Consider the following 27,723-nt stretch of genomic DNA (forward strand, 5'->3'; position numbering starts at 1 on the left):
TCTGTATTTTCAAATTAAATAGAATATTGTTTATAAAAAAAAATCAAAAATTTATGAGCGAAGTTATGATTGTTCGAAATTTTGACAAAACAGACATAAATTGTGTCCAACGATTTTTGATCGACAATTCCTATTTTCCATGGTCCATTCAGTCTGCATTCAGGCAGGTTCGTCACATTCGACATTTTTTATGATATGAAATGGGGTTTAACGTCCTACTGTTCTGCTCCGACTGGGCTAATGAAGACGGACATACGCCATACAGTGTGCTATGAGAAGAAATTTGCGCGGACAGCGGAGCTACGGCCTATTTTTACATTGAATTTCAACTGCGAATGGATCTTTTACGGGGGGCACCAACGTGTACACGGTGTCTCCGTGTTTCGTGACATCCGAACGACTATATTACGTTGTCTCTTGCCAGGCGGGGATCACGGTGGCTAAGTGGGTAAGACGCTGGCTCGCTAGCCTGGAGGTCGGGTGTTCGATCCCTGCATTGGCCGAGAAAGTTCATCCAGATTTTCGGGCGTGGTTTCCCCTTGTCAGTGATGCAGGACTGAAGGCTTGACATTGGACAGCTGTCTAGTTGTTCGGATGGGACGAAAAATCGAGGTGCCGTGTACACATTGGCATGCAAGTAAAAGATCCCTTGGCAGTTGGAAATCGATATAAGAGTAGGCCGTAGCGCCGCTGCCAGGGAAAAAATTCCCTCATAGCACACTGTATGGCGTATGCCCGTCTTCATTAGCCCAGTTTAGGGGGAACCACGCCGGAAAATCGCGATAAAGTTTCTCGCCCAACACACCGCGGATGTTTTAGCTACAAGAAACACTGAAATTATGCTGTTAATTGAGTAGCAGAGGAACAATGATATTATATCATATGTAAATCGGGAGCCACGGTGACTCATTCCTAATGCGCTGGCTCTGTAATCCAAAGTTCAGGGGCTAGATACCGGTACTGTCCAAGGGATTTTAGTCGCGTGGATGGGACACAAAAACGAGGTTCCGTGTATATGTTGATGTGCACGTTAAAGAACTTGGCATTTATTTTTCGCTGGAGAGTGGACGGGCACAATTTCCCGGTGGTTTACATGGATTAGACCAACCGAGAGATTAAACAATTTGAAATCGGATAAAAATTATGACCTCAATAGGGTCCAAAAGCTAAAAACGCGATTTTTCGTACAATCAGGGATCATAATTCAGGAAGTTACGGTCCGATATGCGCGAATATCGAAAGGAACTGAGATCTTTGGGTTATAAACTTACATCTCAAGTTTTAACAAAACCGGATAAAAATTGTGACCTCTATAGGGTTTACAAGCTAAAAACGCGATTTTTCGTACAAGACGGGGCCATAATCCATGAAGTTACGGTCCGATACATGCCAATATCGAACGGAACCGAGATCTTAGGGAGATAAACCTATATTTCAAGTTTCGTTGAAATCGGATAAAAATTGTGACCTGTAGAGTGTCCACAAACAAATAGTGGACGGGCGGACGGACGGACAAACAGGGGCGACGGCATAATACGTCAACATGAAAATGTGGGCGTATAAAAACAACGATGGTGAAATATTTTATTTGTAAACGATGTTAACTACATATATAATTGATAAAGAAACAAAATAATATATTTTAACTGATGTAAAAGTTGGCTCACGTTAAACAATGTTTAAAAATCTGCCGGCTGCACGCAAAAATCTAATAACATCTCATCCACAGACACCATCACATGATATGTCGAAAATTTCGATATAATTTTGACGCCATTCAACTTCATATAAAGGTTTAAGTTCCAAGATTAGTAAAATAGATAATTTAGAAGTTTGACCTGTAATATGACAGATTGACGGGCATGATTCATCTAAGCCACCCAACCATCACACCATGTTGGTATGTCGAAAATTTCGAAATAATTTTGACATTCAAATTCCCATAAAGGTTTATGTTCCAAGATTACGAAAATGGAAATTTAGAAGTTTAAACTGTAGCATAACTGACCGACGGGCATGATATATGGGTGTATAAAAAAACCCTAAATAATGTTTAATATGGGCGTATCAAAATACTAAATAATTAATTTGTCCAATTTAACATAAGATTTTTGTTTATATATAATACAAAAGAAACCACTTTTTGGTGATAATACTCCAAGACAGGGAAATACAAATATAAATCAAAACAACATTTCCCCCTCACCACAAAATCATACTGGTGTCGAAATTTGGAAATAATTGTTATATGATCCCATTGGGCGCATAAAAAACTAAATAATGTTTCCAAAATGCATAATAATTAGTCTAATTTTATTTGAAATATAGAAAGGTAACATCTCATCTGATTTAGAATCTCTTAAAGTTTTAGGACCCTTATCTAGGAAATGGAAAATGTTGAATTTTCTTTTTTTTTAAAACAATATTTTTATTCAGGTTGTCTGAATGGAATTGGGGAACAGGCCTAGCCTATGTAAAACCCCTCTCGCTAAATAATCTGTAAATATATATATATCATTAATGCAAAAAGGGTGTGTATACATAGTTAAAATGGCAAGCACATACATATTATTTATACTCTTAAAAAAAGTAGAAGACATTCAGAAACAATACAAAACTGCGGAAATGCACTGCTGTTTTTAATAGAGGTAACCAGTGTATGTTAATAACAGACCAATTGCCTACATATGAACAGTTCGTATGGGCGGCTTATCTGACGGCCCCATTTCACTCGCAAAGAGATACACCGTCAAAAGTGAAAATGGACGTTTTTGATTTTTGTCTTAATAATGAGTAATTGCTCCACCAATCCTCAGACATTCAGCAATTCGTCGTGGCATGCTCCTTATCAACCGTCCAATCACGATTTTGGGCAATCTGACCCACTCCTCTTGCAGTGCCACGGCCAATTCTTGCAGTATTGTCGGTTGACGTTGACGAACACGTCTCCCGAACAAATTAAACGTAACACACTAAAGCAAAGATACGATAAACAGCAAATCTTATGCAAGAACCAATAGGAAAGCAAACATGGATATATAAACCAGCACGCGGCAGTTTTCATCAACCCTTCCTTGAAGTGTCAAATTTGACAATGAACCACTCCCACGTCTATGGCGCGTTTGCGTGTCGCATGTGCAGCTCAGTGGTTCTGTTGGGGCGATAAGTTCTTCATCTGTGAACATACTCTCAAAGCTTGTCAAATGTCCATGACTATTTATCATATCGCAACCTGCATAGGTATTTGCATTTCAATAATCCCTACTTTTTTGAAGAGTATAAATATAAACTGGGTGAAATGTACAGTATATATAGTAGTCAATAATTATACATATACAAGCATAGTAAGATCTTTCTAATAATAGGCAACATTAGAGAGGCAAGCCAAAATTATACATACAATAGACGATAAAGTATTATTTGATCAAGATTAAAATCTGTTTGACATATCTATAAACTTGTGGACCTGATTAAAAATATTATTGTTAACATCAAGACTGTAGATTGTGGAACCGAATAAAAGACCGTTTATATTTTTAAAATCATGTTGTAATTTGCCTATGGTTTCTGTTCGTACTTTTGAATGTAAGGAACATCGCAGAATGTAACGATCGGGATCTTCAAATATATGACCGCAGAGGCATGCGGGACTGTCGGCAACATGTCTTAGGAATTTGTGACCATGCAGGTCAGAGCATCGAAGTCGTAATTTACAATGAGTTATTTGAGGCTTTCGCTGACTGTTATAATAAAATGAAGGAACTTTGATATCAGATTTGGATAGATGATCGGAGAACATTTTCATCAGAGTTCTAGAATTCCTTGCAGGGGTACTGAGTTTATTCCACTCTCTTATATTGGATGTGATAAATGATTTAGCAAAACTTTTAGTACGACATCGAATGTCATTTAATTTGTCTTTATTTCGAAGGAAATATTTGTTTGTAGATTCAAGGTTTATGAGATTTTAAAGATAAGGAGGGGTCAGGTTATTGATGATTTTGTAAATTAGTTTTAATTTATGTCGATTTCGTATTTCTTTGAGTGGAATAAACCCAGTTTCTTCGTAGAGTGAAGCATGGCTAGTACCCTTAACTGCCCCGCAGATAGTGCGTAGTGCGTCAAGTTGAAGGTATTCGAGATTATTACATAAGTAGTCAGTGCACCGGTCCCATATAACATCGGCATAATCAAAGTACATAATTTTGAATTTCGACCCGATTATACGCCCTTAGAGCGTAGTTACCCAAGACTGCTGACAATAATATAAACGTGGATATTTATATCGAAAATATTGAAACAAAAATGTACATATACACCCGTTTATATCCGCCTAGAAGGTCATAAATTTATCTAACAGTAAAAACGGGTTGCAGTTTACCTACTTATAGACCGATTTATTTCGTTCTTGTCCCTTTCTAGGTAGTATTAATATTTGATCGGGTGACATAGTGGTCAGTATTTAGAGCCGGCTACCCAAAATTAACTCACTATTAATACGGGGGAGGTAGGATTTTCCAACTTGTTACGATCAAACAGAAGTGTTTTCTCAATTTTGACCACAATACATTAAAATACAACTAAACATTCATTTAATTTAAAATTATTTAAGCTAATAATGGACAAAATGTTAGCTTAACCCTAAATGTTTCTAAATTTTTCATAAGGAAAAATGATACCTCAGCAATAACAGGTTTATTAATAGAAGTGGTTATTGATCATCCAATAACGAATTATTTAATTTATAAGTGACTTGATTTAGATACATTGGCTTTTAGAGAAGGTGTTGGCTTAAATCCACGAAGAAATGGTCCCAAATATTTGATGTGTGCCAGCGTAGACCACCAGTGGCCTGAATCCTTCTGCTTGATTAATTTATTTAGCTTGGTAGATGGGCTATGACAGTTGTTGATCTCTAACCCGGACAGAACCACCAAAATAAATCCCGCAAATTCTACAACTCACCCCTAGAGAAAAGAGGAGAGGTGGGAGTAAAACGCAAACGCAACACAAACGCCAATAGCCACTAAGACGTGGCAAATGGCGAAATCTCTAGAAATCTCTGAGTAGTAAATCAAAACACTGAAAATTCCAACAAATCAATGATGCCTCACCCCTTAACGGATAGGTTTTCCCAAACTGAAAACAACCAGTGATAAGCAAATTATAAAACTCCCTTCATAGAGATCAACTAGAGACAAGGTGTGTCCGAGGTCCATATCCAAAGATGACAATAGATATAGAAAAACGCAATCGACGTTCAAAAGAAAAACACACTCGGTGGACAAGCGAAAGAAAACTAACGGCTATACCGAGAACGAATTGTCTCTAGAAATCTCTAAAAAGTAAAACAAACCACAATCCTAACAGACCAACTCCCTGCTTAGAGATCAACTAGAGATGAGAAAGTGTATCCGGGATCCATATTCAAAGATTAGGTATAGACTGACGAGAATAGATATGAAGAAAAACGCAAACACACTCGCCCCACTGGCCAACATAACCAAACGAAAAACGCACACGCCGGACAAAACACGGAACGTGAAACTATTGGCGGCTATAATGAGAACTGTTTGTCTCTGGAAAGAGGCAAACGGGGAAATGACTTCCAGGAACGAACACCAATAACCTCTAAGTCAAGAGGCAAATGGTGATCTCTAGAAATCTCTAAGAAGTAAATCAAACCACAATTAAACCTAACAATGCCACACCACCTGACGAACTATCAACAAAAAACAAACTCTAAAACTCCCTGCTTAGAGATAAACTAGAGATGACGACGTGTATCCGAGTTCCATATCCAAAGATTAGTTATGGGCTTTCGAGAGTAGATATGAAGAAAAACGCAAAATGCAGATCGAATTGACAAAAACGCACTCGCCGGACACAAAAATTGAACTCACAGCTGAATGTTATACTAAGAACGTCATGTTTTCTATGTACAAGCAATATTTTTCACAGGAAAGTGAACATAAGTCCCCGATAGGACCGTTCCTGTGTTCTTCTGAAAACAGTTATAAAAACCGTCTGATAACATTTGAGTTGGTTCCCCCGTTTTTTTAACCCTCCAACCTTCAATAAAAGCCAATGATGAAACGTGATTCATTACTATAATTAACCTGTTATTGCCAATCTAACATATCCATGCTGAAAATCCGTGAACAGTCTTTGATCTTTTTAATTGCTTGTCTCCAATTCTATCCATCCTTCACACACCTGTAAAGATTAATAACTGTTTCAAGACTTTTGTTAAAACCAATAAGAGAGAGAGAAATGGGGTTTAACGTCCACTCGACACATACTAGGTCATTTCGGGACTAACATATGGTTCAACTTTATTTCCATTATTCGCTTGCGCATAGGGGTCTTTAGCAGTGGGAGGAAACTAGAGGACCCTGAGAAAACCCACGAGGTTGGACAGGCGACCCTACTCCTTGTCACGTACAACCGGGGAATCGAAACCCCGCCAGTTGACTCAATGACAGACTATGATACAGCGCGCACGTGCTAACCATTCAGCCATCCAACCCCCTAAAACCAATAAACCAATCTATTGGTAGAATCATTTTAGGAGTATGAAATATCTATAGCTTTTATAACAAGATCAAATTTGTTTCAGCAAATTTGGATGATACATACAAATCACATAATGTTACTATCAACTGATTTTGGAGTTGAAATCAAACATGCTTCGATTATTTGACGATACAAAGAAGCACAACCGATGCAACATGCTCACGCCAAATTTGATTGAAACTCATCTAATGCTTAGAAGTAACGAACGTCTATATCTAGCCTTAGCGAAGTTAAAAAAAAAGTCTGGTCAATTTTATTTGGGGAGACTAGAATAAGGTGCCGGCTAACAAATTAGTTCATCCTTTAAATGAAGAAAAATGCGTTTTGTCTCTTAAGATGCACTAGTATTGCTGAAAAGGGGTCGTCAGTAAACCCGAACAGTCATAAATGATGTACTCACCATTAATAATCGCACCCATCACTTATCTCTTGAAACTCCTTCACCGCCACTGCAATGCTTGCATCTACCACTCTATATGTACCTCCTTCACCACTGAAATGTCTGCATTCATCAATCTGTTTCCACCAATCTGTGTCCACCATTCTGTAGCGCCGCCAGGCTTAGTACTGAAAAAACAAATGAAATGGGTTTAACGTCCTACTGTTCTGCTCCTAAACTGGGCTAATGAAGACGGGCATACGCCATACAGTGTGTTATAAGGGAAATTTCGCCTGGGCAGCGCCGCTATGGCCTACTCTTATATCGAATTCCAACTGCCAAGATGAACATTCTCGGCTAATGCAGGGATCGAACGCCCGACCTCCAGGCCTGAAAAAAGAAACTTAAGGGGGGAAGGCAATTAGTACATGTGCAATGACAAAATATCTTGAATGGAAGCGATATAACTTAATCCCCACTGAACTAAATTGAACTGGACTGTTCAGCTGATCCACCCTCAAGTAAATCATTCATAAAAACTGTGCTCTCCGTTTGATCAAAATAGTTCACATAGACCATCACAAACCTTGTGCACATCCTCCACCGCTGCCTTGCCTGCATCCATCCATCTGTGTCCGCCATTCTGCATCATCTATTCTGTGTCTATCAATCGGCAGTTATCAATATGTAACTCCACCAGGCTAGGTGCTGAAAAGCAATTACATTGTAGTACATGTTCAATGACAATATTTTCCATGAAAGCTAAATTAATGGCAAGATCAAATTTATTTCAGCAAATTTGGATGATAAATAGCAATCACATAGTGTTACTACCAAATGATTCTGGAGGACAAATCAAACATGCTTCGATTATTTGACGATACAAAGAAGCACACCCCTGCAACATGCTCACGCCAAATATGCGTAGAAGTAACAAACGTAGATATCTACCCTTTGCGAGGCTCAAAATAGGCTGGTCAATTTTATTTGGAGAATCTAGAATAAGACACCAACTAACATATCAGTTCTTCCTATAAATCTTGAAGGCCGTTAAAAGAAAAGAAAAATGGGTTTTGTCTCTTAAAGGGGTCGTCAGAATAAACCGAACAGTCATAAATGATGTACTCACCATTGAAAATCGCACCCATCACTAATCTCTTGAAACTCCTTCACCGCCACTGCAATGCTTGCATCTACCACTCTGTAGGTACCTCCTCCACCGCTGAAATGTCTGCATTCATCAATCTGTTTCCACCAATCTGTATCCACCATTCTGTACGGCCACCAGGCTTAGTACTGAAAAAACAAACGAAATGGGGTTTAACGTATTACTGTTCTGCTCCTAAACTGGGCTAATGAAGACGGGCATACGCCATACAATATGTTATACGGGACATTTTGCCGGGTAGCGGCGCTACGGCCCACTTTTATATAGAATTCCAACTGCCAAGGGATCTTTTACGTGCACGCCAACATGTACACGGGACCTCGGTTTTTCGTCCCATCCGAACGACTAGACAACTGTCCTTGTCAGGCCCTCCGTCCTGCATCACTGGCAAGGGGGAAACCACGCCGGAAAATCTAGATGAACTTTCTCGGCCAATGCAGGGATCGAACGCAAGATCTCCAGGCCTGAACAAACAAACTTAAGGGGGGAAGGCAATTAATACATGTGCAGTGACAAAATATCTTGAATGGAAGCGAAATTAACATAATCGCCACTGAACTAAATTGATCTGAATTAGACTGTTCAGCTGAACCTCAAATTAAGAGCCGCTGTGATGCAATCCGCGACCACCCTCAAGTAAAATCAATTATAAAAGCTGTACTCTCTTTTTGAGTCAAATCTACCGAACATACCACAGTCTATCTGGTGTACATCCTCCGCCGCTACCTTATCCATGTTGAAGGACCATGAAAAGTCGTTGATCTGCAAAACTGTCTTAGTCTCCATCAATCCTTCAGTACACACCTGTAAAGATTTTGTTAACAATAAAATGTTGCAAAGTTTCATTAAATCCACTAATAAATGTCTGGTCAACACAGTTTATCCGATAAATATATGGTAACTTCACATCATCTATAGTACAATAATGTCACGGCAAAAAACGCCTATATACATACAGCTTTACCGTCCGCTCAGAAAAGCGTCTCAGTAACACATTATATTGTGTAATACATAATAATATCACACCCCAATCTAATAATGTATCTATTTCAGGAGTTTTAAATATTTAAAGCTTCTTTGACAAGAGCAACTTTCTTTGACAGCAAATTTTCACACAAGTACCAATCAAAAACATCCTAACAGATTTGGTTAAATTACTTTGAGACAAGCAACGAAAAATGTTTTAAATTTTCCCTCTTTTTTGGACAACATATGTCCTATCCTATTTGAACATTCCTGCATTCTTTAGTCAAAATTCTGGGAGATCAATCAATCCTGTTTGGATATCACGCATTGATTGTGTCTTTAAGTACCGCTGAAATGAACACTAAGGCAAAATGAAGTACAACCTATGCAACATGCTCATGCTAAATGGTGTCTGACCACGCAATCTTTATATTAAAACCAACAAATCAATAAATGCATATACTATCGCCGTTTGTGTGTGTGTGGGGAACACTTTTTGATATAACCATAAGCATATTCTGACGGAGAGAGGGAAGGTGCCTTTCCGAAGATGAGATCTTGGGCCAAATAAAAAGAAATGGTGTTTAGCGTCCTACTTTTTCGAATCAAACTGGTATCGGGCAAAACTATCTTTATCTGGAAACAATTTTCAGTCAATATTTGTCGATAAATTCGGACAAACTATTATAGCTTAAGCATGCACGCTTCCACACCTTAGGGTATTTTGCTGGCAATTATAATGTAGTTCCAACTCCCAGAAAAATTTATAATCAAAATCACATAATATCACCCACTTTATATGTGTGTGATACTCAACTAGCTTAATAAGTGACTGTATTCCTTATCGTCTTCATTATCCCAGTCGGTTTTACCCCAATTTCATTTTAATTTTATTTCATATTTCATACCAAGGTTTGTTGGTGTTTTACCAAGCTTTATCTCAAACGTAAAGGAACACTTGGGTCAAATTTGTTGGTTTTCTTTTATAATAATAAATGTAACTAGATTTTATAATCATTTTACTTTTGTTTATCTTTTAAAGTTAGGGTCTACATATCTTAAAGGGACTATCCCTTATTTGAACAGAGTATCAAAAATAGAAGTCTGAGTATGCATGAAATTTAAGATCCAAAATATAGAGGAATGGTGTATTGACCGTATCTCAAAATTTCAGCTCAAAATTTTGAGTCGTTTGGACGTGACCGTCAAAACTGCTTATCCGGACACGTAACCCTTTTAAGATTTCGGGTCTATTGTTTCGTTTGGAGACCTCATAATCGATTCCCGTTCCTTTAGAACTCTATACAGTGAATGAACCAAATGCTGTACTTGATAACGAAAGGCAAATGTCACCTACACATTATTTTTATACAAAAAATGTCTGGTTTTATCTAGACACCGTATAATACAACTTGGGACACCAGTCTCCATTTCCAGATGAAGCCTGACGGGTTTCAGTTATTTGAAAACTTATCACAAATATTGAGTTAGTTGCTCGGCCCTTAGGTAGAGGATTTTAAGGGATTTTAAAACAAAATTACACAGTTTTATTCTCCCAAAAATTATCGGGATTAGCCCGTTAAGACCCTTGTAAACGATTTGTAATTTAAAAAAAAAAAAAATAGATTTGAAGATATTTTTTGTGTTCTAGTTTTAGAAACCGAAATGTTATATCTCACAAACTATTTATCACTACCCGACGACAAACAAATATTACTGCAAATTAGTCCTTCAAGATATATGAAAACTATTTGGATACAATTGATGGCTCGACCATTTAGAAAATGTGACGAGTACTGAGTAACATTTCGTCAGGTTCAATGTTTCATGTTAACTATCATTTTTATTTTTTCTATGGTTAAATACATACATAAACAAAACGTAAACATTCTCTGGACTACTTACCCCTGTCAATGCTGTTTTAACCATCAACTGCCATCTCCATTGTCCATCCCTTTTAAACATATCTACCTGCCCTGGTCCTGGAATAAAAATATAAAATGAATGGTCGTGTTAAAAATGTCTAAGACGTATTTTGATATGTTTGTGTGTTGTGTGTATTCGGACAGTGTCTTTGCCAAAGTAGCTAGTGATTTTCAACTCTGTCGACTCTGAACTCTTCATTCTGTGTCTCGAAAACCAGGATTAGGGAAAATGATCAATGTGTGGTTGGTTGATTCTGTTCGGGTAGCAACTGAAGTAAAACGTGTGGTCGGGGGATTCTGTCGGGGTAGCAACTGTGTGGTCGGGGAATTTTGTCAGGGTAGCAACTGAAGTAAAACGTGTGGTCGGGGGATTGTCAGGGTAGCAACTGTGTGGTTGGGGGTAGCGAGGGAAGAATAACATGTTGTGGCCGGGGGGTTCTGTCGGGGTAGTGACGGAAGCGGACTATTTCTCGGACAGTAGACTTAAAGACTTTAATAGGCGTTGGTGAAAAAGGGTCGATATATATTTGGAAAAGAAAACAGATAGCACGTATTATATGTTGTCAATAATATTAGTTAACTAACCTGTATTTGTATATTCTGTACAATCATCTATCACCTATACATCTAAGCTTACCATAGAAACACGTTATATTGCGTCCACCCGATTATCTTACTAGGCCCTCAAGAGAAATTAGGAATATAAGTTAAGATTACGTCAAACGAAATCAAAAAGAAGATCAGAATTACTGAATATGACATCTTATCCCTAACAGAGAGGTAAAGACAGGTAGGTTAATATGGTGTTAATAAAAGAGATGGGCCCAGAGTGTTGATGTCATACTTGTAAAACTTAGATCTACTTAAGCAAATATCATGTATATCAGAAGTATCGTATATACAGGATATTTAGAAAATAAATTACTGTACAAACTGGATAATAAATGATCGACCCTGGGAATATCATGATAAAAGCCTAGAGTAAGATAAATAATATAACGTGTATTATGATACTTCTTGCTTCCATTAGATAAACTGTAACAAACAAGAGCCAATTAAAGAAGCACTATAGTGCACAATTAATTACATTTTCTTTGTTAACATAGAGCCGAATTTTTTGTAAGTTTGTTTTGATTAGAAAAAAAGTGTATTAGATTGGTAAACCAAGCCCCATTATTTTCATTGTAGATTATGGCGTAGTCGTAGTAGACGCTCAGTACTATTTTTCTCCAGGAAGTGACGTTCTCGAATTTACAATAACTGATGAGACTTACCTTGAAACAGCCGCCACAATTCGTCCATTTGACCAGATGCTGTCGATAGATATGTCTGTAGAGGGAAAAAAAGAAATATGATTAAAACACAAATTTTTACAGATTACAAAAGGAAGTGCTATATTGTAACATTCATTTAGGAGATAAGCATTGCCTGTTTCTAAGTTAGGGGGGTCGGTAGTTATTCTGAAATTGTGGATACGCAGAATTTGATGGTGGGTGGGTCGCGCATGGCCTATTATCCATGCAGATTCGTGAATTCTGTACCGCACGAATGTACCAGACAGGAAAAAGGGGCACCTGTGCGAATCCGCGTGTTAAAGACACGCCCCTCAAATTCACTAGATCTAAGAACGTCTTCAGAAAATAATCCAGATTTAGGCGGCGAAATAGTTGACCCATATTTATACTCGAAAGGTCTGTCATTGATTCAAGCGGCGTGGCGATACATGAAAGAGGCGTAATCGCGTTACCCAAAGAAATAAATGTTTAAATATTTATGATAAAATCAAAAATCAAAACACTAAGATATTTTTCACAAAGGTTTGTAATGGTTTGAAAACCATTACAAATGTGTACGATTCGCAAATTGCACGTCACAATATAGTCTTTATTACAATAATGGCTTGGTTTTTCTCGAGGTTTGCATAACTTCTAATTTGAAAACATTCGTTGCATCTGCGTGGTCGAATCAAAAATTATTTTGTATAGCAACAAGCAAAACCCTCTGGAGCGCTATGACCACTTTTAACTTTGCCCAAAGACTAAAATACACTTGTTTACATACCTATTTGACTTGCAGGAAGGGTACAATCACCGAGCTAACCAGAATAATCGACCTCTTCTCTTAGCCGGCTAAATTCAAACTGAAATGACAGTTGACCAGTTGCTTAGTTGCCAAACAATAAACTAAAACTACTCACATCCAAGACGATGGTTGACAATAACAAAACAAGAGTGAGTAGTGGTCGGTTGTATGGTGGCTGATTTAGGACATGTAAAAATATATTTTTTTCCAGCGCGTAAGTTATGTCTGTCAAGCATCGAAATAATAACATACCTATCAGGTTTGACGGAAAACATTTTTATTTATTTTTTGGTTTGTTGGCCGCCGCCGGGGTGGCTCAGTGAGTGAATAAGACGTTGCCTTGCTAACCTTGGGGTTCCGTTTTCGATCCAGGTGTTGGCCGAGCAAGCTCATCGGCCAGGCAAAACTTCCCTCATAGCACACTGTATGGCGTATCACCGTCTTCAATAGACCAGTCGGAGCAGTAAATTAGGACGTTAAACACCATTTCATTTCATTACATCTGAAAACCTTTTTACGACAGAGCAAGTTTATTCGAATGAAATGAATAATCAACTCCTAAATAACATATGAAGAAATTGAATCGAAAAATCCCTTCTAGCGGTTATGGAGAACAGTTATTTATGGGCAAAAAATGTAATTGCTGTTTAATATAATCGAATAATTTACACATCATTTCTCTTCAGCTTGCAGCGCAATTGCATAAACTTTGGCATTTCAAAAAGTATTTTGTTCAATATTCATGGATAGATTGCCAATGTTTGGTGTCGATATTCTGGGTGGCTTTCGTTTCATCAAATGCAAAGGTTTTATCTTAAAAGTCAGAATAAGAAATCAATGCACAAAAATACGCATGTGTTAAAGGTGCAATGTATTTTAAGCGGCCATTAGTAATAAATCACCATTAAACCTGCGCAATGGTGTCTATGTCATTATTGATTATACCCTGGACGGAGTCTTTGATACAAATCTGTCAGGAAAAGGCTAGATGTTATTTCAATCATGCGAACAGACGGCTATCATGTTTTAACACTTTTTCTGCTCGAGTATTTTAGTGTCTGGTCTAATGCTAGGATATGCTCCAGGGTAGCAAATAAAAGATCATTCACAAAAGATCTTCTACGTGTGCTACCAATACATGCACAGTACCTCTATATTCCATTGTAAGGATTGATGGAAAAATATCGGTTTCGGTGTGCTAATTCTAATCTTGATTTAGACTCAAGACTCTTAGATTTAGGTTAAAATCAATCCTTGACTTTGGTGTGTTATATCTATTACAGAAGCTCTCTATGTCGGCAGTGGAACACATCATGGGTTATCTTTCAGCAATGGTTTTATCTACAGACGTAATATTTTCAAGAAATAGAGATGTCATCCTACAGAGAGAGAGAGAGAGAGAGACAGACAGACAGACAGATACTCGACACAAACTAGGTCATTTTGGGACTAACGCATGGTTTAATTTTATTTCAATCATTCGCTTGCGCGTAGGGGTCTTTAGTAGTGGGAAGAAACCGGAGGACCCGGAGAAAACCCACGAGGTTGGGCAGACGACCCCACTCCTTGTCACGTACAACTGGGGAATAGAAACCACGCTAGTTGACTCAATTACAGACCTTATGATACAGCGCGCACGTGCTAACCATTCGGCCATCCAAACCCCTGTCATCCTACAAAACAAACCAACTTATTAAATCCAATGCAATGAACAATTTTATTTTCGACCTAATTTAAAGAGATCTAGCCATTTTAAACTAAACAAAGGTACAAAGCAAATTTGTGAACTTAATTAAAGCTGATAATACAACCCAATCTTTCTCCTACTTAAATTCTATTCCGAAAAATATAAATGAATGGAAGGATTGCCAAAGACAATTACTAAAAAAAGACGTCAAGTAATTTATACAATGGTGGAACACCGTAAATAACGATACTACAGAAAATCAAGACAAATCCATTGCACGAGAAAAAGGGCGATGTTTTAGCGAGCTAGAAGTTGGTGAAGCGATAGATTGTGTAATCTAATAATGGATTATTGATGCTAAGAAATGGTGGGTGTGAAGAAACAGATATAATATGAACAGACATATAGCTGTTTTCCCCTGTTAAATTAGCTCTATACGGATTATAGAAATCGATGTCAGAAATGAAATAGGGTTTAACATCCTACCTTTGTGCACCTACCGGGATAATGAAAACGGGAAAACGCCATGCAGTGTGCTTTGAGGGATATTTTGCCCGGATAGCAATTAAATTCCAACTGTCAAGGGTTCGTTTACTTGTACGGGACCTCGGATTTTCATCCCAATAACAGACTCTGTCCCTTGCCCCGTCCTCCGTCCTGCACAAGGGGGGTTGGATGGCCGAATGGTTAGCACGTGCGCGCTGTATCATATATACGGTCTGTCATTGAGTCAACTGGCGGGGTTTCGATTCCCCTGTTGTACGTGACAAGGAGTAGGGTCGCCTGTCCAGCCTCGTGGGTTTTCTCCGGGTCCTCCGGTTTCCTCCCAGTGCTAAAGAACCCTACGCGCAAGCGAATTATTGAAATAAAATTAAATCATATGTTAGTCCCGAAATGACATAAATATGGAAGAGGGTGTGATGCGTGTTTTTATGATTAGCACAGGCGCGTTCTATGTTCAGTGTCCATCTTTGTGCAGCGGGTATGGCTTCAATTACACATTCTTTCGTATTTATACATCGTATATAGAGAATCTCCTACCAGTCTTTTTTGATATAAAAAAATTTCAACACAAGTTGATAAACTAACAAAAAACGAGGCTCTGTCGAGGTTTTTTTTACTTTATCAACGAGTGTTGATATTTTTTTATATCAAAAAGACGAGTAGGAGATTTTATTAATCACTCAATCCCATCTTACATGCACAAATAGATAAATATAATTCTTTGCTGTAGATTTAACTTTTACTGAACATTATGGCGTAGTGATACATCATTTTTTGACAATTCAACCATTGCAAAGTCCTTTATATTGACCCAGTGTTTCCATCAAGGTCAATTGAATAACAATAGTTCATTTTTAATTAAAAAAAAGTTACTTTAAATAAGAAATGAACTGTTCTTTGAAAATAAAAAAAAGTAGTTCCTTTTCAACTGACCAATCAAATTCATGTAAAGCGATATCTCCTAAGGAGATATTGCAGTAGATTATGAAATATATCACACAAGCGATATCTACTGATGTATTATTGGGTGATAAATGTAGGCTATCAAATAGATATCACATTCCAATTAATTACTGTGTTATAATACTCCAGACTGAAGGTGCTAATTGGGTTACTGTAAATGTTCCAGTGGTTCATAAAAGTCGAGGGTTGTATTCTACTATAGTAGGGAGCCACGGTGGTGAAGTGAAGTAAGAAGACGCTGACTCGCTAGTCTGGACTGCTGGAGGTCGCAGATTCGATCCCGGTGTTGGCGTAGAATGTTCCCCGGGATTTTCCGGGGTAGCTTCCCCTTGTTAGTGGTGCAAGGCGGAGGGCCTTATAAGAACAGCTGTCCAGTCGTTCCGATGAGACAAAAAATCGAGGTCCCATGTACACATTGGGGTGAACGTAAAAAATCTCTTGGCAGTTGGAATTCGATATAAGAGTAGGCCGTAGCGCTGTCCGGGCACCATTTCCGTCATGGCACACAGTATGGCGTATGCTCGTCTTCATTAGACCAGTCGCAGCAGAACAGTAGGACATTTCATTTCTACTACCGTAAGTGCGGAATCACTGAATCGGAATAGATAGCTTGCAAGCATATGCCGCGGGTCCAGCAGTATAACTTTAGCTGCTATATTTTGGGGGAGGGAGAGGTTAGGTAGCCAAATGATTAGTACGTGCGCGTTGTATCATAAGATCTGTTGTCATTGAGTCAACTGGTTGGTTTCGATTCGGCGGTTGTACGTGACAAGGAGTAGGGTCGCCTGTCCAACCTCGTGGGTTTTCTCCGAGTGTCAAGTGGATGTTACCCCCCCCCCTCTCAGCTGCTATATTTATCCAGTGGTTCTCTCTCTCTCAGCTGCTATATTTATCCAGTGGTTGTAAATTGGCGTTCGTTTGACAATCACAACAGATTCCATGAATCTTGATATGAATTTGCAGCAGTTAAATTTTCCGCTACTGGACTGTACAGTCAGATCTAAATCTTTCATATAAGTTATAATGCGTGTTTGATTGTCAAGAATCCAAATACTGTTCCAGATTCATGTTTCAAACAAACAGTTTTACAAATCCTAACTCGATTTTACGGAAGACGGCCATGCTCTATTTTGTTACGGAAGCAAATAGAATAGATTCTGGATCTGGAAAGAATCTGATTCGAATCCACAGCAGTTCATTTGTAGTGTTTATTTTATTCCACTTCATCTTCCTCTAAGGATCAAGGACATTTCTTTATAGGGCATGTTCAGTAATCTGCCTAATGTGATTGGGCTATTCTAGAAAATAGCTACGTGACAATTACGTTTATTTAAAGTGGAGAAAGTACATGTATTATGAGACTTCGGGTAAAAACAGACGTCAAATGTTCTAGTGTTTTCAGCTTGTAGTAGACATAATTTGATGCCCCCATGTAATAAATTGTTTAGCAGTCAACAAAACAAACGCCCACATTTGTCATAAATTTAAAGTGGAGTGACACCAATGTATGTTTGGGTGATTTTCAATTTCTAGTCCTTGGTCATGTCCGAAAATACATGTTAAACATACATTACGCAAGAGCTAAATCTGTCTATTGCAGTTCTTTCTTTAGGCCTGAAATGTTATGTAAACTATTAATTAGACATTATTAACATGAAAAGACTTTAATCAACTCTCGATGCCATCTTATGTGTCGGATTTTCACTGGATTTGAATCCGATCTGCTGCTCAACGCTCATTGATGATTAAATCCAAAAATAGATAATCGAGATTAATCTAATCTAATAATTTTATCACCAATTGTTTCGGTCACTCAAACTGTAAGTCCATACTTTCCTTACACCTTGTCACACGTCGATATATAATTATTTTGGTGATCCTACCAGATTATTATGTTGAAATTGTTGTAAGATGGTGTAGCTAGCGACAGTACATTTTATCTTTCATGTGAAATTGTGTGGCAAAATAGATAGTATCGATTGCTCCAGCTTAAACGGTCTCTGATTATAACGAATATTGGACTGGCCAAAATAGCATCCATTGTGTGTATATGGTAACTGCAATGCCGTAACTAGCCCAGAGCAACGAGACGGCGGGAAGTGTTCTCAGGGGTGCTGTAAAATTGTCGGGCACCGTATATCTAAGTTTTTTTTTATGGTCGACAATTTTTTCACAGGAGGGGGGGGGGGGGGCTTCTGACATCTTTGTGATCATAAAGACTAAGATTCCAGAATTGTCAAAACAGAGCGTTGTAGGCCAGGGAATGGTATGGAATTAACGTTGACTTATTAGTCTGAATCCGATATTATGAATATGGGGTGTGAAATTAAAACCTCGTAGCACAATTCATCGTGTTGGTCTTAAATCTACGCTTTTCGTATCTTCGATAAACAGGTAGGTATTTCAAAAGAATAAGTTAAGTTGCACTGATAGTACTAATATCAACCACTGTGTAGCAGTTGTGACGGATATCGTCTGTAAACGTTTCAAGGGTTTTTTCACACAGGATAACCAAGTAAAAAGACGGGAAATATCGCCATATTAAACATAGATCTGTAAACCATAAAATAAAACTGGACATAGCTGTTTTTAAAAGCGGCCATTTCATCTCTATTTTTATTTTCCTACATCAAACTGCCCAATCAAAGTGTAGTAGATAATGCAGCACACTCAATGTAAGGTAGAGATGTGGTCTTGCGATTGGATACAAGTCTCCCAATTTGCAGAGGAGTGAATATGGATATGATCTTTTAGCAATGGTATGGATAACGGGGGAAATAAAATGTCCATTTATCATATCTATTGCACATTTACTAAGAACATAAAAATATAGGCTATAGCAAGAGAATTCAATAATGATACATTGCAATTACTACAAAATTTGTTTTAAAAGAACGAAGTTAATAATTTATATTAAAATTGTATTATATAGAACATGCATTTATTATTCTAATATTCATCCAATAATTTTCATTTTCTTTAAAATGGATTAAAATAAATATATCTATTAAGTTTACAATGAAAATGTCAGGAAAATAAAAAAATGAATATTTTTGCCTACACTTTTGTCTGCCATTATATTTTACCGTTATTTTTATTATTACAGTTTTCATTTTTTTTTTTTATTATTCTGTTTTATTTTTTACATTCTAGCGGTGTGTTCGGCGTTTTATGCTTTAGCAGTGGTGGCTTTTTTCTTTTTCTGGTCCTCTGATTTTTCTTGATCTTTTTGACGTATATATTGTTCAACGTTTGGTAAACCTCTAACGACGCATGCGCTAAGAGCACTTCTATACAGATTCATATCAGTGGCATCATACCTGAAAGTAAAGATGGTTAGATTTTAATTACGGTTCGACACGACCTTTATCGTTTATCTATGGGCCATATCTGTGTGTCTGATACTAAGTTCCCTGCTCCAAAGATCTCTAAGTGGAGGAATTCTTACAATACAGGGTATTTACAGTACAGGATTCAAATATCATAGATGACCGACTGTAATAACGAAATGACATGAAATGGAATGGGGATTAACACACTACTGTTCTGCTCCGATTGGGCTAAAACAAAGACGGACATAAGCCACGCAGTGTGCTACGAGGAAGATTTTGCCCGGACAGCAGCGCTGCGGCCTACTCTTATGTCGAATCCTAACTGCCAAAGAATCCTTTGCGTGCAACGGGACCTCGGTCTTTCGTTCCACCCGAACGACTAGACAGCTGTCCTTGCCAGGCCCTCTGTCCTGCACCACTGACAAGGAGAAATCGCGCTGGCCAACACCAGTATCGAACCCGCGACCTCCAGGCTAGCATGCCAGCGTCTTACTTACTTAGTCACCGTGGCCCCCGACTGTAATAACCCAGACAACTCAAATTACTTATGCACTCACAAGTGTACAAAATTTGATCAAAATTCTATACAGTAGAGTAGTGATTAGCACATAACTCATTGATTTTCCTACAATATTCCGAGAGTTGAAGGGTTGTCTATCGAGCCAACAATGATAGACTACTATGCAAGGTAATTAACATTGTGTAACATCATATGTAGTGTAGAGAGAGAGAGGAGGGGGGGGGGGTCCAGTTGACATTCGTCCGGTCATTTCGGAACTAGGCATACTTTTATTTCAAAAATTGGCATGTATAAAAGGGTGTTTAGAGGTCGGAGCAAGCCTGAGTACCCAGATAAAACCCACGAAGTATCATGCTAATCCACTCCTTGTTCCGTACGAATCTGGGATGAGTTGCGACATAAAATGAAAGTTATAGTAAATAAATTTTTATATACAATTACATGTATAATAATTTCCGTAAAATGTGAAAATGTACAAACCATTCATCGGATGTAGAATCGTAACACTCCACATTAAATATGGTTGTAACTCCATTAAATCCGCCAATAGCAAATACCATATCATCTATAACCTGATACAGATAATTATTACACAAATAACAAATCATTTATGAACCAACCAATAAAAAAAATAACATTTTCATCAATAACAAATTGCATAGGATATATACCTGAAACGGAAACCTATAATAACAAATATCATACTGAAACGGATACTAAACCATTGAAAAACAAATATGATGCCAATTATAAACTGAAACAGATAGATAACCAATTAATGACATATGGCATACCATTTATACACAGAAATAGACAATTTAAAAACATATCAATAACAAATATCATACCATTTATACACAGAAACAGACACGAAACCTATCAATAACAAATATCATACTACTTATAAACACAGAAACAAACATTTAACCTGTAATAATAAATATCATACTATTTTTAAACTGAAAAAGATATTAAACCTGTAATAACAAATATGATAACATCTTTTAACGCATCAATCCAGCATCATACCCTTTATACCCCTGAAACAGATAGTAAACTCATCAAAACCAATTATCTTATCATTATAAACTGTTACTGATATAAGACATACCAATAACATATATCTTATCATATATAAACTGTTACGGATATAAAGCACACCAATAACAAATATCAGATTTGTATGTTTCAATTTCTGTACATCCCTATTCGTGTTTGGGGCTTGTTGATAATGATATGCAGCAGATGACTGAAGAACAGAAAAGAAATAAAAAAGCTCGGAATAGAAAAGTGGAAGTTCCTTCGGAAAAGAAACGTGGAATTTACACGGTGCTTTCTGAACTAATTTTTGATGTCGTTAATATATGAAACTGTATTAAGTATAGTCTATTGAGGAGCAAGTAATCGTTTCTGCTTGCCTTATGTTTTCTTACACAAAAAATTGTGCTATAAAAGCTTCTACTTAAACAGAATGTTTTCCAACGTTAAGCTTACAATTCCCATTACAACAGCGATATCATTACTCTGCGAATAATACAGATTTAAGTTGAGCTGAATCCCGTCTTTTTTTCTTTGTGCCATATTTAATCCATTTACATTTTCATCTTCTTTGCGAAATTAACGTTTTGTTTTTATATTTCAATGCTATTTCAGATCGATTGAGGAGCTTTGTGTCTCATTTCTTCTTCTATAATTCTTTGTTAATGGGATTTTGTACCGTTGTTTCGATTGTTATTTTCCTGTAATTTGCAATTTTTTATTTAAAAAAAAAGAAATATAAAAGGATCAATCTTAACGTCAGTATTTTGTCTAGCCCACACGTTCTAATAATTTAGGTAAAAAAAAAAGGGGAGTTGGGTTGGTCTGGCGAGTTTTTTTCAATTAGGGATGTTCAAAGAAAATTCCATGGGATTAAATTTTTATATTGGGAGATTATTAGAAATGTATCCGTTCATTCTCTTTACTTAAGTTTTAGACATACATAATCAGAAGTGCTTTTATTTAAACATACATTATGCAAGATCTAAATCTGTGTATTGCAGGTCTTTCTTCATGCCCGAAATGTTATCTAAATTATTAATTAGACATTAATTAACCTATCCAGACTATAATCAACTCTAGATGGCATCGCTAGCCTGCGATCTTTAGTGGATTATGAGCCGATTTACTGCATAACTTTCCTTCACGATTTAACGATTAAATGGATAATCGAGACTATGCTGTTTATAGTACTGACTTTAGTAATGATGATGGAGGCTAGGCTGAAATTTCAATTGCTTAGTTCTCGGTTCATAGTGGATCAATTTGAATGAAATTTTCAGCAAATTCCCTTTACATTATCTAGTTTTTAACTATCATAGTGAGAACTGCCAACTCGTTATCGAATCTCCCATAATGTATCTTTAATAAAAGATTCTGGTATAAAAATTGTCAACCAATCTGAACATGGCGTATAACGGGATACGCACCTTTGAGCAATATAACTCACTTAAATGTATATTATATTTAAAAGGTGTAATTTAGAATATGTTAAAACCACACCAAGCTAAAATGATCATTTATCCGTTATAATAATAACGTAGCTGTCCCCATGAAACGGTGGGTACTTTCTTGTGTAGGTTTAAATATACTATTCAAAAAAAGTAGGGGATATTTGATTTTTAAGTGTTATTAAAGTCACCTAATGAAACTGACGAAGAAACAAATGACAAAATGAAATGAAGTTCACATTCATCGATTTATTCCAAATGATCGTTAGACTAAGTAAGGCACAGACTGACCATTATAAGGGTAAAATGATACCCGGGGTCAAACAGCAAAGTTACCACAGCATCACAACCAAGTCAGTAACGGGTAAATCCTCCTCTGTTTGCCAAACAAGCATTGATCCGACGTGGCATACTCCTAATGAGACGTCTAAGGTCATTTTGGTCCAGATTGTCCCATTCCTGTTGCAACGCAGCAGCAAGTTCTTGGACATTGGCAGGACGTTGTTGACGTTGACGTAACCTCTGTCCAAGCATGTCCCAGACATGCTCGATGGTGGAGAGGTCGGGACTCAGTGCTGGCCAAGGTAATGTGGTGATGTTCTGTTGTTGGAGGTAACCTGTAACGATCCTGGCCCTGTGACATCTTGCGTTGTCATCCTGGAAGATGAAACGGCGGCCATGACGTCGTGCGAACGGCACAACATGGACTGCCAAGATGTTGTCCCGGTAGTACTGGCCTGTAACACGCCCTGCAACAACATGTAAAGCCGTTCTTCCAGCAACAGTGATGCCTCCCCACACCATAACAGAACCACCCCCAAATCGATCATGTCTGATGACGTTAACGTCTTGGAAGCGCTCGTTTCGACGACGCCACACCCTCCTACGTCTGTCCAAAAAATCAACAGTGAACCTTGACTCATCTAAAAACATCACATTGCTCCAGCGTCGATTATCCCAGTGTTGACGATCCCTACACCAACGACGTCTTGCCTGAATGTGATGATCTCTCAAACAAGGGATCACGCGAGGACGTCGGGCGCGAAGGTGACCCCTATGCAGTCGATTCCGAATCGTCTGGCCACTCACTCTCACACCAGTGTCTGTTTGAAGACGAGCGCTGATCTGATTTGCTGTGATGACACGATTTCTCAAGGCCAAGGAACGGATAAATCGATCCTGGGCTTGAGTTGTCGCCCTTGGTCGACCTGAGCGTGGTCTGTCCTGTACAGATTGTGTATCACGGTATCTGGACCATAGCCTGCTTATGACAGACTGAGAAACATTCATCGTCCGCGCCACAACCGCCTGTGTTGTGCCGATCTGTAGCATGCCAAGGGCACGTAACCTTTCATTTTGGGTAAGCCGACGCATATCAAAATTTGTTTTCTGGTCACTAAAACAATTAAACTGATGTTTCCACCCTGGAATTCAATGCCACAATGACTGTAACATTCAAAGTCAGAGTCGTGCAAATCTTGGGTTGGACCCCCATGATGATCCCAAGCATCACCTGCATTCCATGCGGTAGCTATTGGTGCGTTTGGGCGTCACATGTAACTGGAAATGTTTCTTCTGTTAGGTTCTATAGTGACTTTTTTCGTAGTCATTTGCATATTTTAGTATTATGCCCCCAAAATCAAATATCCCCTACTTTTTTTGAATAGTATAGTAGATCGTATAATATCGACACTCAGAAGCATAGGAACGAAAATGGATAAAGCTATAATATAAGTTAGATTATTCCATCTGTGCAAGTAATTGTGTCAATTTCTCACCTCGATAGCAAAGTTGCTTCTGGGATTGTACATTTCTGGGATTGTCTGCCACGTATTGGTAGATGGGCTTAATCTTTCTCCAGTATTCATCCTCGTGATGCCATTGAATCCACCTAACGCATAGATACATCCGCGATAAGAAATAACACCAACACCACTTCTGCGATTTCTCATTGGTGTCAGAAGAGTCCATTGATTGGTTTCTGGATCATAAGCTTCAGCGGAATTCAAACACTCTTGGCCATTAAAACCGCCACAAATATAGAGTTTACCTGAAAAAAGAAGGAAAATTCGTTGAAACATTCTATAAACGAACAGAAAAACATTCTTTCTTTAATATCGATTTTGCGTTGCAAACTATCTGCCTTCAAAAATGACTTTAATTTTTTTTTTTCCCAACGTTTAAGGGCAAAAACTTCTCTGAAATGCATAAAATTAAACGTTTTGGGTTATGTCAGTAATTTTCCATCCCATTATTCTGAACATTATTATAGTGTAAGCTAAATATCTGGGTCATTCTTAAACAGTAATCGTGTTCTTACACACACCAATTTAAAGTTCAGAATTTAAATTCATGTATTATTGTGTTTTGAATTTAAAGATCAGAATTAAAATTCATGTATTATTGTGTTTTGATTTCTTGAGCCACATGTCCCACGTGGTCACATATATAATTTATGCTTTATACTTCTTTTTATTCAGTCTTTAGATCATATGTTCTGATATTGATTCAAGTATTGTGCATTCGATCCTAGGCTTGTGCGTGATAAAGAGTAAGGTCGCCTGCTCTCCGCTCACTGGTAAAGACCCTTGCGCGTAAGCGAATAATTTAATAAAGATCTAGCTTTTTGGAGTGGATTATAAACTTATTAATTATTAAAGAATGTACAGGTGACAAAAGACACATGGTTGTACAGGAAAGACAGTTTATACGATATAATAGGACTTACCTTCTAAGCCTGCAGAACTAGCATCACTTCTTTGGTGGTTCATCGGTTGAATAAGACTCCATTGGTTCTTCTTTTTCATATACCTTTCGGCAGTGTTTTGTCGAACATGGCCGTCAAATCCACCCATAGCGTAGATGTGCCCCTTTAATACGGCAACGCTGACATAACACCTATAATATACGATAAACAACTGTGTACTTGTATGAGAAATCTAATGGCGATAGATGATGAACAACAATGTTATAACATCTGTAAATAGATGATTAACAACACTGTCATAACCGCAGTAAATAGATGATAAACAACATTGTCATAGCAGCTGTAAATAAATGCCAAACAATACTGTCATAACAGCTGTAAATAGATGATGAACAATTCACTGTTATTACAGCTGCTGTCAATAGATGCTAAACAACACTATCATTACAGCTGTCAATAAATGATAAACATAATCGTTTGCAACACCCGCACTTCTTCCATTAAATGGGAAGATATACCTATGGTACCAGGGAGAAATGAAAAATACTAACGTTTAACAAACCCAAGCAAATCTAATTGCTTCCCTTTGCCTCTGCATTTTGTTTCTTCACATCCAATAAAATGGCGTACTTACCGTTTGGCATTCATTGGCGCAACTTCCGTCCATTTCTTGGTTATCGGGTTAAATGACCGAACACTGTTGAAGTATTCCATGCCATCAAAACCACCAATAATATAGATTAACTGATCCAAAGCTACTGTACCATGATAAGCTCGTGGACCTGTATAAAAGATAGCATTTGTCCCACAAATTACATATCAACGAAATAAAATGAAATGGAGTTTGACGTCATACTTTTCTGCAGACGGCCATATATTTTGCCCTTAAGCAGAACTGACCCCCTCACCCTCCCATCCTTACCTTGATCAACGGAATCACAGACAATCCATCTATCAGCTCGCGTATCATATGTCTCCATCATATTGGTTGGTGACCCGCCGCTCCATCCACCAATCACAAACAGTATCTCATGTGGAACCCGCGGCTTAGCCAACGGGTTGTTTAGATCAACTTCTTTTTCGTCATCCATATCTAAATCATACAGGAACTTGAGGGTCTCTATAACGATGGGTTTGCATGCCTCGCTTTCCTTGACGTATGGATGCGATTTAACCTTTTCGACAAAGAACTGGGTAGATAGCAACCCGAGTCGGATAGTTTTTAAAATTCTCGCCATGTGACATCTTCGTCTTTCGGGGTCGAAATCAATCCACCTTAAAACAGCGTCAAAAACTAACTCTTCGTTTTTCACATTAAGATCATCCGAGGACAAAATTTCGCTGACTTCATCGACATCTAATTGCAAGAACTCGTTGCTTACGAGATAAATGGTGGTGAAGTTCTGCAACAGATATCTCAGAGCTGTTCTTTCCAAACTGTGGCAAAAATAAGCTCGTGAAAAGTTACGGATACCGATACAATTTTCCGCTACGAGTTGATTGCACAAGAAATCACAACAAGCTTTGATTAGGCCAATAATGTGGAACTGGTCCGCGGCAGGAAGAAGTAGTTCTACGTTCTCGGAGTCTATCTTAATGTCGCGAGTATAAGCGTATTCAATTAATTCTTTCATAATATCGGGAGATACCCCTGGAATGATGACCTCTCTTTTATTGGTATCGAACATCTGATTAGTAAATAAGGCTCTAAAATACGGACTACACGCGGACATAATATTGCGATGTATTGGAAACGTTTGGTCGTCGACTCTTATAACGGCATCGCAGAGCTCGCCTGTTCTTCGAAGCTCTGCTAAAACGTTACATGCTTGCATACTAAACTTTTTCTGCATGACCCCACCATCATTTACTTCGTCCGTGTCCATATCCAACTCGCTATTGCTTCTTTCTGTCATTTTGTTTAGCTATTCTTGACCAAACCACACCCTTCCATAATATACAATAGAAATGACGTCCTGTATATTGATTGACGTCATAGTATAGATAACGTCACATCAATACGAGTATAATATACAACGAAAATTCTTAGCTATGTCATCTAATTCAGTGATAAGTGATATCAGCTGTTCTAGTAAGCATGGTCTGCCTCGTACACGTCATCCGTTACTATGTATAATAGTATGGACTTAGATTTCCAAAGCATAAGCTACTTGGTAAAAAGTAATGACTTCCAGCAGTCACTAACCACGATCGAACTCTTCTTTTACTATTATATCAGACTTTCATTTGCAGGAGGAGCCTCATTAACCAGGATCTCAGTGATGGCCAAGAAAGTTCCAGGTCATTTTCAAGCTTGGTTTCCCCTTTTCAGTGATGCAGGACCGATAGCCTGGCCAGAAAAGGCGCCTAGTCGTTTGGGTGGCGAGATCCCGTGCACACCTTTGCGTGCACGTTATAGCAGCTT

At 37.9% G+C, this 27,723-nt stretch overlaps 1 protein-coding gene and 1 long non-coding RNA gene across 2 annotated transcripts; both read right to left on the reverse strand.

The window, feature by feature from the left end:
* Positions 1-2,611: 2,611 nt before the first annotated feature.
* Positions 2,612-13,225, reverse strand: LOC126832292 (uncharacterized). The gene is made up of 9 exons (XR_007684650.2): positions 13,076-13,225; positions 12,289-12,343; positions 11,600-12,049; positions 10,995-11,071; positions 8,816-8,927; positions 8,085-8,251; positions 7,542-7,663; positions 6,977-7,143; positions 2,612-6,216 (listed from the first exon to the last, which is right to left on the reverse strand). It is a non-coding gene; the product is annotated as an uncharacterized LOC126832292 (long non-coding RNA).
* Positions 13,226-19,323: 6,098 nt separating this feature from the next.
* Positions 19,324-27,046, reverse strand: LOC126832375 (kelch-like protein 10). Its single transcript, XM_050563128.1, has 6 exons — positions 26,221-27,046; positions 25,933-26,080; positions 25,320-25,489; positions 24,370-24,641; positions 20,583-20,674; positions 19,324-19,570 (listed from the first exon to the last, which is right to left on the reverse strand). Exons 1-6 carry the CDS (start codon positions 27,029-27,031, stop codon positions 19,420-19,422), a joined length of 1,644 nt encoding a protein of 547 aa, XP_050419085.1. The 5' UTR covers positions 27,032-27,046; the 3' UTR covers positions 19,324-19,419.
* Between the last annotated feature and the right edge of the window lie 677 nt (positions 27,047-27,723).

Source organism: Patella vulgata, chromosome 9, assembly GCF_932274485.2.
Source record: "Patella vulgata chromosome 9, xgPatVulg1.2, whole genome shotgun sequence".
Taxonomy (NCBI): domain Eukaryota; kingdom Metazoa; phylum Mollusca; class Gastropoda; family Patellidae; genus Patella; species Patella vulgata.